This window comes from Astatotilapia calliptera, chromosome 3 (assembly GCF_964374335.1).
Source record: "Astatotilapia calliptera chromosome 3, fAstCal68.1, whole genome shotgun sequence".
NCBI classification, from domain to species: Eukaryota; Metazoa; Chordata; class Actinopteri; order Cichliformes; family Cichlidae; genus Astatotilapia; species Astatotilapia calliptera.
Window position 1 is genome coordinate 78,741,199 of NC_137424.1, and position 19,442 is coordinate 78,760,640.

The following is a 19,442-nucleotide window of genomic DNA, read 5'->3' on the forward strand; positions in this document are numbered from 1 at the left end:
TTCATCTGTATCATTGGACAGGTTTTTTTTTTCTTCTATTTTTGCCATAGTCGTTAATCTTGTCAAACGTCACTACTCTCTGGCAGGTTTGTGGTTCTATCAGTAAGAAACAGAGACGTCTGGAACACACAGGTCATCTTAAACAGATATGAAGTCAACTGTAACCCTGTGAGCACCCTGCATGAAGTCCCAGAGGGGGTTATAAGGAATAAAGTCAAGTAGAGTCAGCCATCTTCAGAAGTTTTCTGATGACTCTGCGGTGGTTGGATGCATCAGCAGGGATGATGAGACAGAGTACCGGGCTGTGGTCGACTCCTTTGTCACGTGGTGTGAGCAGAATCATCTGCAGCTCAACGTGGCAAAGACCAAGGAACTGATCGTGGACTTCAGGAAGACCAGGAAACACTTGACCCCTGTTTCAATCCAGGGGGTCAGTGTTGACATTGTGGAGGACTATAAATACCTTGGAGTACACATTGACAATAAACTGGACTGGGCTAAAAACACCACAGCACTTTACAGGAAGGGCCAGAGTCGTCTCTATTTTTTGAGGCGACTGAGGTCCTTCAACATCTGCCAGAAAATGCTGAGGATTTTCTATGAGTCTGTGGTGGCCAGTGCGATCCTCTATGCTGTTGCATGCTGGGGGAGCAGGCTGAGGGTCGCAGATGCCAACAGACTTAATAAACTGATCCGTAAGGCCAGCAATGTTGTGGGGATGGAGCTGGACTCCCTCAAGGTGGTGTCGGAGAGGCGGATGCTGTCCAAGATAAAGACAATGTTGGATAACACCTCCCACCCACTCCATGACATGTTGGTCAGTCACAGGAGCTCGTTCAGTGAGAGACTGAGATTACCGAAAAGCACCACTGAACGACACAGGAAATCATTCCTGCCTGTGGCCATCTCCCTGTACAACGCATCCACTTAACACACTGTTTGCTGCTACAACTACACATGTTTCTTTTCCAAATATTTATTTATAAGTGACTTATGTATGTATATATGTATATATATGTATATATTGTACTATTCTTAGTTAGCGTATTGTCTGTCTTGTCTTAATGTTGGTTTATAATGGAGCACTGTAACAAAAAATAATTTCCCCCAGGGATCAATAAAGTATTCTGATTCTGATTCTGATTCTGATTTACATCCCGTAAACTCATGTTAGACTTTATGTTGTCTAAAAGCACAAACAGTTTTTTTGTTGTGTTTGCATTCAAAGAGCGCGCTTACTGAGTACGAGGAGCAGGAGTGGCAGCAACATCTTCATCACCGGTTAAAGTCCTGATAACAACAACACGCAGCTGTTGATGCATTAAAAGTTTGGTGTTCTTAAGATAACCTGATCATTTCCTGTTGATCGTTCAAAATAAAATACATTTTTTTATAGCAAATGACAGAATTACATTTAGAGGAGAAACATGTACCGTCTATAGGGCTGTTTGCTGTTCTATGGGATGTATATTCTGTTCGCATTTGAAACTTAAATTTAACATTTTGTTAGATTATAATATTATTTTATGCCATGTTATACCCCTAATTAAAGATTGTGAATTATTATGTAGTTTTAGTTTGCATTATTCTCCTGAATTAGAAGAAGCTGATAACTATTGCATTAGTTAAACTGATTTGCATTACATTAAACTGCTGATTTATTGTGAATGAATGATGTTGTTTTATGATGCATTATACTGCTGAGTTATAAGAAATACTGTTCGCAGAAAGTCATCGCCTTATTTGTCTGATTAGAAGAGAACATGCTGGAGTTTTCTGCCCCATCTCAGCAGGAGCAGATAAACAGGGAGCCAAGGTCGTAGCTTAGGCGCCGTGTGAGAGAAAGCATGTGAATGTTTAGGCTTTTATGATAAGGTGGGGGCAACAGAGGCTATAAAAGTTTGATCAATGCTCCACCATTTTGAGATCAGAGGCTGTCTGCATCAGTGTCCATCTCCCACGCGTGTGACTATTAAAATCATCGTTTGACTTAACCCGGCCGGACCAGTGTTGTTATTGTGGTTTTTCCTCTTGTATCCATCCCCAATTTTGAACTCGTAACAATTTACAAAACTGACAGTAGGATTTTAAGCTTTGTCAAAGCATCTTCATAAATTTACATCATTTTGTATTTGAGGTTTCCTTCTTCACACCTGCAGTGAGGATGTGCGATACTGTTTGAATCACTTGATACGGTCCTGGGCCTGTGGCCCTGTGTTTTTGATTATGTATTATTGTTTATTAGTCTGTTTTCTTCTATTGTTCATGGTTATGAGTGTTTTGGTCCACGAGGGCCGGTGCCCTGCAGGTTTTATCTCACCCTGGGCCAACACACCTGAATCACACAATTAGTTCATTACCAGGCGTCTGGAGAACTTGAAGACATTGTGAGAAGGTCTGTGTATTTCCTGTTTTACTTTGAAGGTCTTGTCTCATGTTGGTGTATTCTGCTTTGCTTTCTTGTCTTGTCTAGCCTAATGATTTCTAGCTGTGTGCCCACCTGTTCCTGGTTTCCTCATGTGCCTGCCAGTGTATTTTAGTCCCTGTCAGTCAGTACTTCTTGTCATGTCGTTAGTGTCAGTTCTCACAGTTCTCAGGTCCGTGCAAAGACAGACTTGACAAAAAGGCAAATAAAATGTTCGAGGAAAAAATCAGAGGAGTGAAAGGGTCAGACCCATAAGAGAATACAGAGTGGAGTAAGGACGTTAGCGTGTTGCCCAACTTTCAGCACGCACATATTTATTATTATATGGTCCTAAGTGTGAGTGCATACACTCACAAAATGTTTAGTAAGTTCAGATCCCTGCAACAAGCCCAGATCCAGTTTACTTTGGTGTAACTATTTTCTGATTTGGACTATTTCATTTTGTTAAATTTTTTTCTTTGTCTCCTGTACAGGCCCACGCAATCTATTTGTCCCCTTCATGCCTCACCTTGAAATCATTTCATCTGTCAGCCTCACTCATCAAACTAAGGGGGCGGGGTTAACGCTGCCACTACAGCTTCTCTAACATTTGATTGGTTGCTGTGCAAAGTAAGTCAAGACAGGTGAATCCTAGATAATCGATTGCTTGTGTGGACTTGGGGCAGCCCAGAATGCATTTCAAATCACAGGCAGCAATGGTGGTGGTGTAAAGTTTTAAAATACCCCGTTTTTCTGTCACCAACTACACCTTTAATAGTGTTTTAGCCACGAATGTCGTGGCGTAATCTTCACATGTCTGGTCAGGTTGTCAACATAGAACATGTTTGCAAAAGTGCTCAGATGTTTTCAGAGATGTCACTGGAACACTGGGGCTGTGAGCTCGGTACACTCTTGTTTAACCAATCACTTTCATTCCACATTGATCTGTGACAAACTGACGGTTCATCTCTGTTACAGTGTTGCGTTAGACTGCTATATTTTTGTGTTCTTTATATTGTAGATTTTCACGTCTCTCGGATAGTTGGCAGTAATAAGGATGATTTTTGTAAAATCATATTGACATCACACGTGAATTATTTGTAGATGACCGTTAGATTAGTTTGATGCTGCCGACACTTTCATGTGATACATCTGTGAAACTGTGTTAACTCATAGAGCTGAAGATATCGTGGATATGCTGACGTGGCTCTGTGGTGTACAGGGCCGTTTATCCTCAAGATTAATATTTACAATAAAAATATCAGCCGAACATCATGAAGTCTGTATGTGTTTCATAGTGTTGAACAACCTTTGTACAGTTAAAGCCAGCAGTTACTACATGACGGAAACACCAACGTTATTTCTTTTATGCATTTATCAGGTCACGCTGATTACTGAACAAAAACCCAAAGATCAGCTGTTAATCGAATTTATTTGCTCGCTCTCCTCCTTAAACATGTTTTTAATGTTAGTTATAATTCAGAATTGGCGACTGAAACAGGTAGGACACGTACGAACATCAGGAAATAAAAACTCGATAAATATAACCTCAGTAAATGAAGTCTGTGTCAGCGGGGGTTACTACAGCTGTGTACCGGGACCTGCGCTTTGTCGGCGGTAATAACAGCTCGATTGCTTGCGAGGCGAGCGGGTGAGACTTTGCCGTGAGACTGGGCAGACATCTCCGAAATCATCGAAGCACTTTTGCAAAGAGGCTGTATCTTGACAAACCGACCAGACAGATGAAGATTAAACCACTACATTCTCGGCTAAAAAAATATTAAAACGGTATTTGGTATAACACATACAGGGTTTTTCAAAGTTCAGTTCTGTTAGCTTCCACATGCCGGTTGTTGTGTGCTACAAACAATGGCCACCAGGCCAAAGCAATGGTTTTGACTCGATCAGCGTTAACCCCGCCCCCTGAGTTTGATGGTTGAGGTTGACAGATAAATTATTTCATGGTGAGACCTGAAGGAGTCAACTGTGCCAAAATAAATTAATTAAATATACCATTAAATAATTATTTAAATGTGGCAATAATTAATTAATTAAATGTGTCAAAAATATTTATTTAATTAATTCCCATTTTAATTAGTTAATGACACATTTAATTAATTAGTTAATGGTGTATTTAATTAATTCATTATGTCAGTCCTGGCATTCCCTACGGGTGATCCGTGTGGCACTAAAAAGCTCTGATAACGTCCATCCAGCAGCTGATAACAGGGACATTTGGTGCCATGTCAGAGCTGCACAGTCAATCATCCGTTTGGCTCTTTAGTTTGAAGAGTTCAAAGCAGCAGCAGAGAATCTAAAGTGTGTCACACAGCACCAAGTTTCCTTTGGTCACATATGAAATGTGAGTCCGAGCTTCAGCTACACAACAACACACACAGCAGCTGATTGTAACATGAGCTCATCTGAAAGGCACCAAGAAGAATCCAGAGATTTGAAAGTTGCTGCTTTGGATTGTTAGTTTGATCTGAATCAGAATCCAGTGTTTGATGGAAATCTCCTCCTGCTGCACTTCAACACATTAAAGAGAGAGAGATGAAAGAAAAGCTGATGATGAGAGCAGAGAGAGGAAGGTGTACTTACCGTGCAGGAGGATCACAAACACCACAAACATCTTCATGTTCCTGTCAAACTCAGAGACTCTTTAAAAGCCCTTCAGGACATCAGCTCACAGCAGCTTCACTTTCCTCTGCTGATCATCTACTGACACTCTCACACTGCTTCAGACGGGACATGAGGCTGACGGCTACAGTACCCACTGTGACCACAGCTGATCCACAGAGTTAAATCAAAGTCTGTGAGGAAAAGTGTGAGCAGACGGGTCAATAAGGTGTGTCTGTGTCGCAGATCATTTACAGCCTGACTTGACCAATCTTCAGCAAAGCAGCAATAAAATGTGAACTTCGATAAGAAACAAAACACTCATTAATGTGTAAATTTGGTTCTTGAATGACAAGTTTACATTGTTACATTTTCAGGTCTGTGTTACAGTCTGTATGTAGAGAGTAATACAGACATAAAGGTTGATTCTATATAGATCATAGATCAGTTATAGATATAGATCAGTGTTTATACTAGTATCCTGGTGACTTTCTCATCACATACTCATGTAATGACTGAACTTTGATCTTCACACAGAAACTCAAACTCGGATCAACTGAACCTGCAGCTGAACAGGTCGGGACTTCCTGTAAGATCTGATCCAGAAGGTTTTACTCTCTGATGGGTTCACTTCAGCTTTTCAACTTTTTACAGTCAAAGCCTATAAAACACTCAGCACTTATTTAATGACAATAAATGAACAGCCTGACCATGGGCGCCCCTGTGTAAACGTCTTTAATTCCAGATCAGTTAATATGATACTGTTAATGAAACACTGATTGATCCTAGCAGAGGGTAAAATAAATGATTAACTTCTACAGTTCATGACAGATGGACTCTGAACTCTGGACTTTATTTCAAGAACATATTGGCTGCTGTGTTAACGACAAAGAGATTTTTACAGGCTCTAGAATGCCTTTCTGAGTGTGACAGAAAGATGCTGCTTCAACAGCACACATGCTAACAATGATATGAATGAATGAAGACCATGAAGTTCAGATTTATTCTAAAATATTCTCTTTGTAAATAAACTGTAAAACAGGAGATAATAAAATTCTAAAATCACACAGAAGGATCAATGTTTTTGAATAGATCAAAAGTGCCCAGCAGCACCCCCATGTGGTCACTCATGACTCTGTATTTATTTGAAACTTTTCTACTCATTGAAATGATGAACAAAGTTTATATATTTATATCAAACTTTTATTCTCTATGTCAGGGGTCGGCAACTCTGGGAACGTGTGCCACAACTGGCACAACCATAGCTGGACTGGCCATCGGGCCCATCGGGCCCACCGGGCAAATTTAGTTTTTATGGGCTGATGGTTGTTTTTTTGTTTGTTTTTGTTTTTTTGTAACAGTATAAACAATGAAAGATGGAGGATTGGCCAGATGCTGGCCGGTGTGTAAAAATAACTCAGTTGTTTGGTGGTGGCTTTGGCGAAGCTTCCACAGAGGCCAGCAGGTGGATGAGGGAGAGGGAAAGCAGGAGGAGGAGAGACCCCAGGCGGCCGCCGGCCCGAGTGTTAGGTGAATTGAACTTCAGGTAAGAAGTTATGACCTGCAGTCTATCTGAGTCAGATATAAACCAAGTTTAGGTGGAATTTATTTTCATTGTGCTGACTTTTTAGTCAGTTACAATAACTCCTACTGCGTAATAGCTAGCACGAGTTTCTATACAGCTGGGTGGGTGCTATGATGTCACTGATAGTGAACTTTATTTTATTCATAAGGTTAGTTAGTAGAGTTGCCAACCGTCCCGTAAAAAATGGAATCGTCTCGTATTCAGAGAAAATATTATGCGTTTCGTAATAAGGAACACAGTTTATCCCAGCTGCCTCTTCTTCTCTCATTCCCACATAGCAAAATTGGTATGGAACGGATCTGGCCCACACAATGTACATGCTGTAAAAAATGACATACCTTTGGTGGCCCAGACCAGGTTTGCCAGAGGTAATCCACACATGGGCCAGCAAAGGACCACCAGTGTGTCTGCAACTGGCCTTGTGCTGTCCCATGTGTGGGCCACCTTTGGCAAACCAGATCTGGGCCACCAAAGGGCCGTCATTCTTTGAGGTATGGGGGCCATGTGTAAGAACATTGTGTGAGCCAGATCCGGACCATACCAGTTTTGCTATGTGAGATATATGTCAAAGTACAAGCTTATTAAAAAGAAAAACACTTCAATAGGAAAAAAGTATCATAAAGTCTTCACATCTTTCACATATTTTTATTTCAAGGCTGCTATGGCATATAGTGAAGTAAAATACCATAACAACAGTTACTTGTACTTGCTTTCCCCCCACTACTCCCTCACTCATAAATTTAAAAAAAGATAGCACAATGTATCTACAGCACTGACCTCTGACTTTCAGATCCACTTGTTTCTTCAGCCGAATGTTTCCCTCCCTGCTGTAGACGGTGCAGGTGTAGGTGGAGTTGTCTCTCTCTGTGGGGTATTTCAGGGTCAGACTGAGGTCTCCAGTTTTCAGCAGGTCTTCATTCATCTTCGTTCGGTCTCTCTAAACCTGGTCCTGTTCTTCAGGCTGGTCAGAGCCGTTCTCATACACGTGAACCTTCCTGTTATCAGCGTTTCTCCACTCAATGTTAGCATCTTCAGGCAGGGGAACTAGACTACTACCGGGCAGCTGGACAGACTCTCCTGACTCCACCTGTAGCTGGGGGACTGAAAACACAACAAGACAGTGTAAGATTTTGCATTTTACAATGTGTGTCCACCGGGAGCCTTTTCTGATAAAATCAGCTGCTGATTGACAATAAATTAAGAGCTGCTTCACTGTGAATCATCAGTTTTGAAATATACATTATTTCCCTTTAACCCTGTTAACTCAAATCTCATCTCATTATCTGTGATGGAAAATTTCACGATTCTGCCCTTTTCTGTGGTAGCACGACCTGGCTGGATGGATGGAAGCCAGGGGCGGAGCGTGGGGGTGGCTTACTGGGCTTAAGCCCGGGTTGTTTTGTCAGAAGCCCGGGGTCTTTTGGAGTGTAATTTTTTCATAGTTAGATGCCTGGCTGACAACTGTATAAAACAAAAAGTACACACAATATTCGAAGCACATAGTGCACACTGTGGGAATTTACGACTGTGCGTGAATCCCCCCTGATATTGGTATGATCCAAGCTCAGGCACTAAGCGACTGAGCGAGGGGGCGGGGCAGCTGCTGCCTGTGAGTGTGCTGTTGGAGAGACGGAGCCAGCCATACTAAGGAGAGCTTAAGTTTGACCAGGTACCAAAGCAAATCATTCATACCGTACAAATAATGTAAATATGACGGTGCATCACGAAAGATTGATATCAAACTGATCACTTGACCCATATTACGTTACTTGCTCTTCGAGTGAATCAACAAATGGCGAAATGAAAAGTCGAACAAATGCTATTTTTTAGAGAGTCTTAGCTTACGTGTGTTTATTTCATATTTTCAGTTCTTACCCTCCCCGACTAAATCGGTTTCAGTTATAGTAACGGGTACAGAGCCTGAAACAGTAAAAAGACAAAGAACACCGCTTTTATAGGGGCTTCCATCAGAGGCGGAGCCAGACATTTGAAACACCCGGGGCTTAGCCCTAAAGGGCTAAAATATTATATTAATAATATATTATTAATCTGTACCCGTTACTATTCACTTAGCCTGTATGTCCCAGTGAATGTTCTTATAGTTCATGGTTTTCAGTGTCCCCCCCTTGGCCTTTGTGTACCTTTTCGTTCCTAACATCCTTATAATGAAAACCTCACTTTAAGTTTGCCTTTGGGCTGCCTCCATACTTATTCAGAATTACTTGAGCTCACATTCTCACATTATCTAGCATTGTTTATGCGGCATGGTGACTGTTCTGTTAAACCTTTTCTGAATGTCTGTAAAAGACCAAAGCAAATGTGCTTTGCTGGTCTTGTTACCTTGGTAGCCAGGTACATCACAGAAAATCTTGTAGCAGTTGGGAGATGTTTGGCTTTTAATGTGTGTTTTTTAATCTTCCCCTGAACTATCTTCAGTGCAACCAAACAGCAAATAAAAAGAAAGAGAGCAGTATCTTAATATGATGTATCCCTCCCTGCTGTAGACATTGCAGGTGTACATGCCTTCATCTCTCTTTGAGGGGTATGTCAAATTGACACTGAGGTCTCCAGATTTCAGTGGATTTCTCTTCATCTTGGTTCGGTCTCTGTAAAACTGGTGCTGCTCTTGAGGCTGGTCGGAGCTGTTCTGATAAATGTGGACATTATTGTCAGCATTGTTTACCCAGTTCACTTTAACATTTTTAGTCAAGAAGTCTCTGGTATTGCACGGCAGCTGGACAGACTCCACCCATGAATTGACCTCCAACCTGTAGACTGAGAGGACAACAAAGTACAACATGAGCTGTAAAGACAGAAGGACACTCTGGTGTTCATTTTACAATGTGGATCAGCCTGGATCCCTTACTGATGAAATCTGAATCAGCTGCTGACTTTCACTAAACTAAGGAGTCATATCTGGAATTACAAGTATTTTCCCCTAACTCAACAAATTCCAAGTCTCAGCATCTTCATGTCCCAAAGTGACATTAAAACACAACACTTTGGTTAGGAATGGAAATTAGTGGAGAAAAGGAGATAGTAAAAGTACATTTGAGCAATAATTAAAGCAGGTATTGTGTTCGGTTGCTGAACTTCGACTTTCAGCTGTATATCACTTATAAACATAAAGAAAAATATTAATTTTTCTTTGTCTAAAATAAATCAGTGCACTAAAACATCATTCCAACATAGTCACTTGCTCATTTCCTCCATCGTGTGTGTGCCTCTCTGTGACATCAGCTAAACATCTAGCTAGCTAGCTCATCATGTCTCAATCTAAACTGTACACTCAAAAATACAGGAAAGAGTGGGAATCAAACCCTGAATTTAAGGGCTGGTTGAAGCAGTTTATTGGAGATGATACACATGCATACTGCTTGTATTGCAAGGCGGATTTCTATGCCAAACTGAGTGATGTGAAAAAACACATGCTAACACAAAAAAATACTCAAAAGGCAAAGCATTATAACAGTTCCACCCAAATGGTAAATGGCCTGTATTTGTATAGCACTTTCCTAGTCCTTACGGACCCCAAAGCACTTTACACATTCAGTCATTCACACACACATTCACACACTGGTGATGGCAGCTACATTGTAGCCCCAGCTACCCTGGGGCGCACTGACAGAGGTGAGGCTGCCGGACACTGGCACCACCAGGCCCTCTGACCACCACCAGTAGGCAACGGGTGAAGTGTCTTGCCCAAGGACACAACAACCGAGACTGTCTGAGCCGGGGCTCAAACCGGCAACTTTCCAATTACGAGGCAAACTCCCAACTCTTGAGCCACGATCGCCCCATTGAAAATGAAACTGCAGTTTCTTACAAAAAAAAAACAGACTCTTCAAAAAAGGCCGAAGCCACCATGGCATTAGCTATCGCTGAACACTGTTCCATGCTCGCATGTGATTATATTGGAGAGGCATGTAGAGCTGCTTTCTCAGACTCCACTGCTGCCACCCATTTCAAAATGCACAGGACAAAGTGCACAGAAATGATTAATGGTGTTCTAGCACCATACTTTCTGAAAAAGTTGGTTGCAGATGTGGGTGATCAGCTTTTCAGCCTCCTCCTTCATGAGTCAACGGGTATAAGTGTTTCTAAGTATCTGGGGGTCGTCATAAGGTACTTTAGTGACACCAAGCAGACAATTGTGTCCACTTTTCTAGGGCTTGTTGAGTTGGAGGGAGGAGATGCCAGATCTATAGCTCGTGTTGTTGTGGGTTTCCTTGAGAAGTGTTGTCTTACAAAAGACAAACTCTTGGGGATAGGAACCGACAATGCATCTGTGATGACAGGGATTAACAATGGGGTCCATAAAGTGCTGAAGGAGGAGTATGGCCTCAAAGATCTTGTTCTTTTTCACTGTGTATGCCACTCTCTGCAGCTTGCTGTAAGTCATGCTTTCAATGACACCATACCCGGTAGTGTGGAGTACTTGGTACGAGAGACTTATAAACGGTTTTCAGTGTCTCCAAAGCGCAGGGAGGCCTAGAAGGCCATTTATGAGACTATCAACTGTGGGGAGAAACCTTTACAGATAACCAAGGTGTGTGCCACACGTTGGCTCTCCATTGAACCTGTGGTTTCACGCATTTTGGACCAGTGGGACGAGCTTAGGCTGCATTTTGCAGTCACCAAGTCCAGTGAACACTGCTACATGGCTGAAGTTTTATACTCCATGTACAATGTCCCTCAAAATATCTAGTACATGACTTTTCTGAAGTCAGCGCTGGGAGAGGTACAGACCACCTTCAAGGCTTTTGAAGGAGAACATGTAGATCCTCTTAAACTACTTTACAGCTTGGTTAGCCTGATCAAGTCTGTGAGCAGCAGGGTGCTGAATCCACTGGCAAATGTTGATGTACTCAAAGAGCCAATAGAGGGATACATCAGTTCCAAACCATACCTTGGTTACCTTTTTGAGTCGAAAGCAGCTGAGTTGCACCTTGCGCCTGAGGATGAAAAAAATGTCAGAAAGCAGTGTGTAGCCTTTACCATATCCCTTACTAATGAGTTGAGGGTGAGACTGCCGAACAATATTGAAGCATTGCAGTACATGTCAGTTTTCAATGTGGAGGAAACTCTAAAGCACAACAAGAGCCCTGGAGAAATGGAAAAAATTGCTAATCTCCTTGGCTTCTCCCTTGAAGCAATAGATAAGTTTGCCCACCAATGGCGTACCATCCATCTTAGTAAATGGAATGAGACAAAAAACACAATGAACTTCTGGGGTGAGATTTGGAAGTACAGGGATGCAGCTGATATCAACCCATTTCAAAAACTTGCCATGGCTGCTGTGTCTGTGTTGTCCTTGCCACACTCAAATGCTGAAGTTGAGAGAGTATTCAGCCAGATGAGTGTGGTAAAAAGCAAACTTAGAAATCGGATGTTCTTGCAGAGCCTTCTCCATCCTGTACATCCGATATGGACTGAAGCTGTCTGGTGATGCTTGCTATGAGCACCAGCTGCCTGACAATGTTTTGCAGCTTTTTGGCACATCAGCTGCGTACTCATTTAAGTCAAATGCTACAGTTGCTGAACTGTAGAGAATCTTGACAAAAATGAGGATGACCCACTGCTTCTGTGAGCCAGCACAGCCTGGATGTCTGAAAAAAAAACCCAATCAGCCTGAATTAGGACCAGACTAGTCCCCATCATTTTTTCGCATTGCCACTGTTTATTTCTACTGTCTGTTTTTGGTCCATTTAGATTGCTAATGTAGTTTGTTAACAACATTATGGTTAAAATGTTCTTCTTTTACCCTTAGTCTTGTGTGGTTTAAAACTACTTTAAAAAGGAAGAAAAAAAAGTAACTCCGCCAGAGTGCCTATTTTGGGTCACTTTTTCCGGTCCCAAGCCCGGATAAAGGAGGAGGGTGGGATGATATGATATTAAAACAATAACTGCTAAAAGAAATGTAACTTTTAGTTGTAAATATAAATTCCCAAATGCATTTAGGATGTTTTTTACTCACTTATTTCTCTCTCCTACAGCGTAGTTTACAAGCATGACCAATTATGCAAATTAGGCGATGACGTCATTTAGCGACTTCTAGCGACTTTTAGGACAGCCAATAGCGATTTTCCTTACTGAGGAGTTGGCAACACTGATCTGAGAAAGCAAGACCGAGACAGTGAGACCAAGACAAGACCAAGACCACGTAAAAGTGGTCTCGAGACCAAGACCGGTCTCGAGACATCCAACTCTACCTTGTACTTGACCATTTTCATAGGAATGTTTTTGTTAAGCCATTGAACTTTGACCTATGAACCATTCAAACATAAGGAAGGCACAAAAAGCAGTCTGTCACAAAAACACATTGTTGTCTTTTCTGTAGTCGTATCTACGAACAGTGCTAAAGGTAACGCAGCCTGACAGCAATAGAAAAGCATCTTTCCCCGACATGTTGATCAGCAAAGAGCCATTGGCTGAAAACCTGGCATTTCTCAGTTTGCTGTGCAGTGTGTCCTTAAAAAAGTTGTCCTTCCAAACCAGTGGAGGACAAAGGAAGAAGCAGCAGGCCTAATAATCTATCTACAGCAGGTGGACAGCATGAGAAAATCATGTCTTAAGAAACAGACACACCATGCACTGGTGAGAGATGAGATAGCCTTTATTTGTCAGTTGCAGGTCTTTTGCCCACAACCGAGATGACAGACCTTGCCGACCGTACATACAATACAAACATCACATTGGGGAGACAGGTCAGGCCAGGTAGCCACTGCCACATGGAAAGCATCTAACTGTGAAGACTGGGACGGTGGTCCAAACACACTGTCAATGCAGTCAAAGCACAACTGGATAGAAAAACACACAACAGAGAACAAAGGCAGCCAACGTCCAAAGAGGAGCAAAGGCCATATATCTGTCGACCTGCTGCATATGTAGTGCTTAAAGTAGCCCCACTCACTGATATATTACTATTACTGCTACTCCTACGACTACTAATATTAATAATTCTAGTAATGATGATATTTTCAGGACAAAGGGGAAAACGCATTTAATGCTGGCATGTTTAAGAAGAGAAACATGTAGGTAGTAAATGATAACTGAAGCCCGGAGGTTAGTGTTTTTATCTTTAAATTTTTTAAACCTTTGTTTTTGTGTTTTTTTATTGTTGTCTTACTTATTTTTCTACTTTTTCTGGTGCATTCGCTTCCGATTCAAAGACTGGGGATTGTCCACATTGAAGACGCCCAATCAGAGAGAAAATCAGCTTCCTCATGGTGGAACATCGGCCTTTATGTTTCGCTTTTGTCAACCTGTGTTAACCTTGTGCTCCCTGTGCCTGCAGTCATCCATGCCCACATCATGTCTATATTGAGTCCATCCTTTAATGACCAGGTGTGGACATTTATACGCCATCCAACCATTACCCAACCTGGACGGCAACATGACATTCAACACTTGGAATTCAAACTGGGTGATTTTTTGGACGTTAATTGGACGTCTATGAAAGGTGCAGGAAATTTAAATGATTAATAAGTTTTGTTTTTTTTTTACAAATATCAGTATGACACATGAGAATACAGATTATTTATAAACACACACGATGTGCTATGTGTTAGCCTATTGATTTTTTCAGTGTGTGTACCTGTTTTTATTTAACTTGTTTATTTAGAATCAGAATACTTTATTGATCCTCAGGGGAAATTATTTTTGGTTACAGTGATCCAGTATAAACAAACAGTAACAGAGACAGACAATACACCATGTGAGAATAGCACAATAAAATAATTTCAATTAATCACCTTATTTGTTTGTAACCAGGTTAAAAATGTGATTGATTTAAATGTATTGAAATACTAAAAACATTGAAACCATAAACTGTAAAATAATAATGTTTAAAATATTCAAACAAATTTTTAAATGCCTTTTAAAAGGAGTACAGTGTGTTTAACAAGTTTAAACGAGCATTTACATTATGTATGGTTCATTTTTACAAGTTTCCTGTTTTATTGTGAAATGCTTCTGAGAGGAAGTGACTGTGGTTGTGATCGGTGACTCTAAGTTTGTGCCAGTGTGTATGAACTGGACTATCTCCTCAACAGTCTTTGTGGATGTTCATGTTTTACAAACTGTCTGTGAGAAGCTGGAGACATTTCTGCTCCACATCCACTGAGCAGCTGCTCACTTTTGTCTTAGCCCAGGAGCCCACATACAGAGGTCCTAAGGACACCAACACAGACATTAAAAGAAAATGTTGACCGGTGTTACAAAATAAACCTTTAGTGGACCAAAATTGGAAGTCCAAAATGAACTTTTAAAAGATGTTACTCCGACGTGACTTTGCGCAGTGCGAGTGACATGTAAACATAACGATGTATCAATTGCAGAGCACTCATATGAGGTCCGATGTCACATACACACTCCTAACTAACAAAGCTCTATGAGACTGATTTAAGACTTATGCTGCCGCCCGTTATGACCGGGCGTCAGCACGTCAAAATTTTCCAAACTACTGATGTTTTTTGCCTTTTTGGTGGCTCCATAATCTGCCTCCAACGGCCATGCACGCTTGTGAAGTTCCCAAAATCACCTCCAATCTAGATCTGAGTCTTTTCAACAGCTCAAATCACATAATGAGGCAGTGACATCATTTCAAAGAAACAAGGCCTCATTTGTCTTTGGTCTATGGGTCTCTTTGGGCCTCAACACAGGCTTCATTTGGACACGCCCCCTGTGCTCAACACAGAAGCATTTCATTTCATTTCATCATTACATTAATGCTACATGGAAAGCATTAGCTGCAGTTAATATAATATACTATGATGTATGTAGTGTGTACCTGTAAATCCAGGTAGTTGTGGTATTGCATGTGTTGGATGCACATTTGCTTTTACTGGCTTGGAACCAGCTGTAAAAATGCATCATGTTGACTTTGCTCTTAACTGGTCTTATCATTAAGAGGAGCTGTTTGCATTAGCTAATGTGAAAGCTGTAACAGTGACAGACTTGGTTAAATGAAGGTTTATTTGTCTTCATGAACACATGATCAGATTATAGAGCTCATATGGAGTCTTGACACAAACATGGTTTTACCTGCTTTTAGTGACAGGCTTTGTAATTCAAGCTGAGGATACAATGGTGCGATACAAAGATTTACAGCACATGAAGCAGAAACATTAAAACCTTCACCTTATCTGAACTAAATCAAAACAAACATCCTGCTACAGTTTAATAATGAACCAATCCAGCAACAATGAAGGAAGAAACCAAGATGCTCCTGACTCTGGTAAAGGAGAGGACATGAAACACAGACTGCTCTCTGCAAATGTCTAAGCTGCAGGTAACAATCTGTTGGTCATTTTCAAACCCAGAGACTGTAAACACTGAGCAGAAACACAGAGTTCACCCCAGAAAATCTACATGTGCAGCTAAGAAGTGACTTTAGGTTTAAACTTTAGTGTTTTATACAAATAAAATTAAATGTCTCATTTTTCCTCTGACTGACCCACTCGTGCTGCCCTCCTGTGGTCATGGCTGCAGACATGCCACAGGCTTCAGTCCTTCCCCCTGAAGCCCACCTCTCATAGCACACTACATAATCAGTGACCCAAAGCCACACAACCGTACTGCAGTCCCAGCCACACGAAAGGAGTCGAGGCGTTTTTGGCTCTTTCCTGGACCCATCGCTGCTCCTCAGGGTTGCTGATTGAAACCAGGTCATGATGTGTCTGTCTGCAGTAATTCAAGGCTTCCTCCCAGGTTTTGTTTTGGCTGATCAGGATCAGTTTATCTGCCACAAAATCAGAGACAACATCAGTCAGTTAAATCTGGAGTTAAAATATCGGGATATTTGGTCCAGTTTCACTAGAAGAACAAAAGAAAACATTTCAGTGATTCTTCAGATGAATCAGTCGCTCTACAGAGAAATCTCTGTTCCAACCATCAGCTAAACATCTTCACCTGCAGAAATAAGTGGCTGAAGAAACATACTGACCTAAATCCTCTCAGTGACTCCAGCAGTTCATCTGTTGGACAAACAGCTGAGATAAATCTGTGTAAACTCACCATCATAGCAGAAGAAAGGCTTTCTTTGGTCACATCCAGCAGAGCTCCATCTTCCTGATCTCTCTAACAGAGTCGTAGCACATGTCCTGTTGTTTAGTCCATCATTAAATGAGTCCATGTCCCAGTATCTGAAAGAGAAGTTACTCCCATCTGACCACCTCCAGCTGTCTCTGAACAGGCCGATCCACGAGGCTGTAGACTTCTGCAGCTTCTTAAACTCTTCACTGTATATCTGATCGAGTCCACTGGTCAGGTCAGTGTGATGCTGTCTGCAGTAGCTCTGAGCCTGAGTCCAGGTCACAGACGTCTTAATCAAATGAAAGGTTTTATTGTCTTTCATCGTTTCTGTCGAGTCAACAGAAAAACACAAAAACATCTTTATCAGCTAATTTGTTTCATTCTTCAAACTGTCTCTTTCAGGAACATGTGATATAACTCAGATTATAAACTACATTATAACATTATTAAATATTATTTCATCATATTACTGTCCACAAATTCTCACCATCATAGCAGATGAACTGATGCATGTTAGTACATGGAACATCTACCCACTTGTCTACTGTCCTCACACAGTTCTCAGGGTATTTCTTATCATTTGGCTCTCCAGCTGCCCAACAGCTCTTATTTTCAGTGTATTCCTCCCCCGGCAGAGACCAGTGCCACGTCCTGTTGTCTCCTGGCTCGCTGTACAGTCCAATCCAGGCTTCTGTTTGACTCTGTGCAGAGTCTTGAAGTCTTCTCATGTCTGTCAGGTCAAACACGTTGGCCAGGTCTGTGTACTTCTCTCTGCAGTATGCCCGTGCTTCATCCCAGCTCATCTCTTCTTTAATAAAGTGGTACTCATACAGCTGACATGTGATGAAGACACACTGACCTGAAACAGAAGAAATACTGTTGAATATCTGCTGATACAAGCAGGAAACTCATGTTCCCATCAAACTGTCCAGTTTACAGGTCAATCCTTGATTGTCTCAGTAAGAGTTCATTTGTTTAATGAGTCCTGATCAAACTAAAGGATTTGAGGTGGAAACAATCAGGAGCCCTGGTAAAATGATCACTCACCCATCAGAAGAAGCAGAAACAGAGTCCACTGCATCGTCGCTCTGTCACATGAAAATGACTTTTCTGTCATTTAGAGGAAACAATGAATCCAGCAGCTCTTCAGTGTTTGATGGACACGCAGCACTTTATATTAAACACAGATATCTAGTTTGTCACACACTGCTGTAAGAAATATATGATTGTTCTTAATAAATGATCATCTGTTTAAAATTGTCCAAGAAGAAAAAAGCAACAGTTCAAATGTGGTCCACACAGCACCTCTGTACACAGACATGAAATGAGCCTGCAGGTTTGAAACTTACATCTGGTTTTTCTCTGGTGTTCATGCAGACAGCTGTGCAGTAAATAACCATCTGTACTAACACACTCTCTCTTTGTACTCAGCATTTCAATATTAAGATACAAATTTCCCCCTGACACAAAGACACAGTGTAGATATGAGTTTTGAAAGGACTTGTTTACATTAAGTTATGGAAAAATAACAGGAACTGTCTCACTGTGGACTGTCCATCCAGATAAATGAGGAAGTGTGATAATAATATGTAAATATAACTTCCTACAGTTTGTGGTGCAGGTGAGAGACAGTCTATGACTCTCTTTTATATCTCAGGTTTTAAACACCAGTTTCTCCAGTAAATTCTGAAGGAATATGTAAATTATCAACCTTTTCCTTCTTACTTTATGTTACTGGGTGTACTGGTTAGTTGGGAAATCTATATTGCAGACAGATGTGAATGTGAACACGAATGGTTGTCTCTGTCTATGTGTTAGCCCTGCTAACAGAGTCTGGTGACATGTCCAGGGTGTGCCAAATGATCACCCTGAGTCGTGAACAATGGATATCACTGGGGTGCTGGGTTTCCTCCTTTTTAGTGCACAGCCAGGTTATTAATGCAGCGGCTTTTAGTTGTTGTTTGTTTGTGGGCCTTTCTGTCTGAAGATAAATGGGAGAAAGGTTTCGTAACTCATCCAAGTGACTTCTTCAGTCTGGGCTGACTGCTGGTTTCCCCAAACTTATAAACAGTGCACTTGTACAATGACTGAAACTAGCACCACTGAAGGAACAGTGGGCTGTGAGGTCAGTTTTAGAGATGTCAGGATTTCACTTTTTTATGTCCGATACTGAGATCATAAATTTGGATATCTGCTGATATAGTCTATAGTCTATTTTGATAATCAATAAAACTGTTTTTAAAACTGTTTTTGTTGCATTTTGTGTAAGTTCGTACTCTTGTTTTAAAAACAAACAAACACTAGAGCTATTCTGTTATACCTGTATGCAAAAATGACACTGCACCCAAAATATTTCATAGTTCAGCAAAACTGATCAGTCTAATTGTCATGGTCCTGGGCCATGTTGGCCCAGTATTCTTAGTTTTGTCTGTTTTGTATTTTGTTCCCTATTTATGCCTTGGTTCCTTGGTTATTTAGTTAAGATGTTCCTTATTTGGTTACCTCCTGTGTGCCCCTGTGTATCTGTGAGCCCTCGTCTCTCCTTGTGTTTTATTCCATGTTTTCCCCAGCCTGTTATGTCTGTGTTCTCCCCGTGCTCGCTCTCCTCCTGTCTGAACCTCCGTGTACTTCCTGTTTTACTTTGACAGTCTCTTGTCAGTATGCGTCATGTTGCGTTCACTCCTGCCCTGTCTTGTTATGATTATCTGTGTCAGCTGTGTTCCCCGTGTGCTCCCACTTCCCTCGTTAACCCTCTGTGTATTTATGTCTGTGTCTCCCTCAATTCGGTGTTGCGTTCTC

At 41.3% G+C, this 19,442-nt stretch overlaps 2 protein-coding genes across 2 annotated transcripts in view; both read right to left on the reverse strand.

The window, feature by feature from the left end:
* The window catches only part of LOC145425914 (uncharacterized), a 28,177-nt gene extending 22,993 nt beyond the window's left edge, over positions 1-5,184 (reverse strand). Inside the window, exon 1 of the mRNA XM_080299380.1 lies at positions 5,006-5,184. Within this exon, the coding sequence (XP_080155506.1) occupies positions 5,006-5,042 (37 nt within the window). The 5' untranslated portion in view covers positions 5,043-5,184. The remainder of the gene's footprint in view (positions 1-5,005) is intronic.
* A 10,382-nt stretch (positions 5,185-15,566) lies between these two features.
* On the reverse strand, positions 15,567-17,724 carry LOC113016131 (putative C-type lectin domain family 20 member A). Its single transcript, XM_026158708.2, has 4 exons — positions 17,691-17,724; positions 17,131-17,550; positions 16,626-16,970; positions 15,567-16,350 (listed from the first exon to the last, which is right to left on the reverse strand). Exons 1-4 carry the CDS (start codon positions 17,722-17,724, stop codon positions 16,160-16,162), a joined length of 990 nt encoding a protein of 329 aa, XP_026014493.2. The 3' UTR covers positions 15,567-16,159.
* Between the last annotated feature and the right edge of the window lie 1,718 nt (positions 17,725-19,442).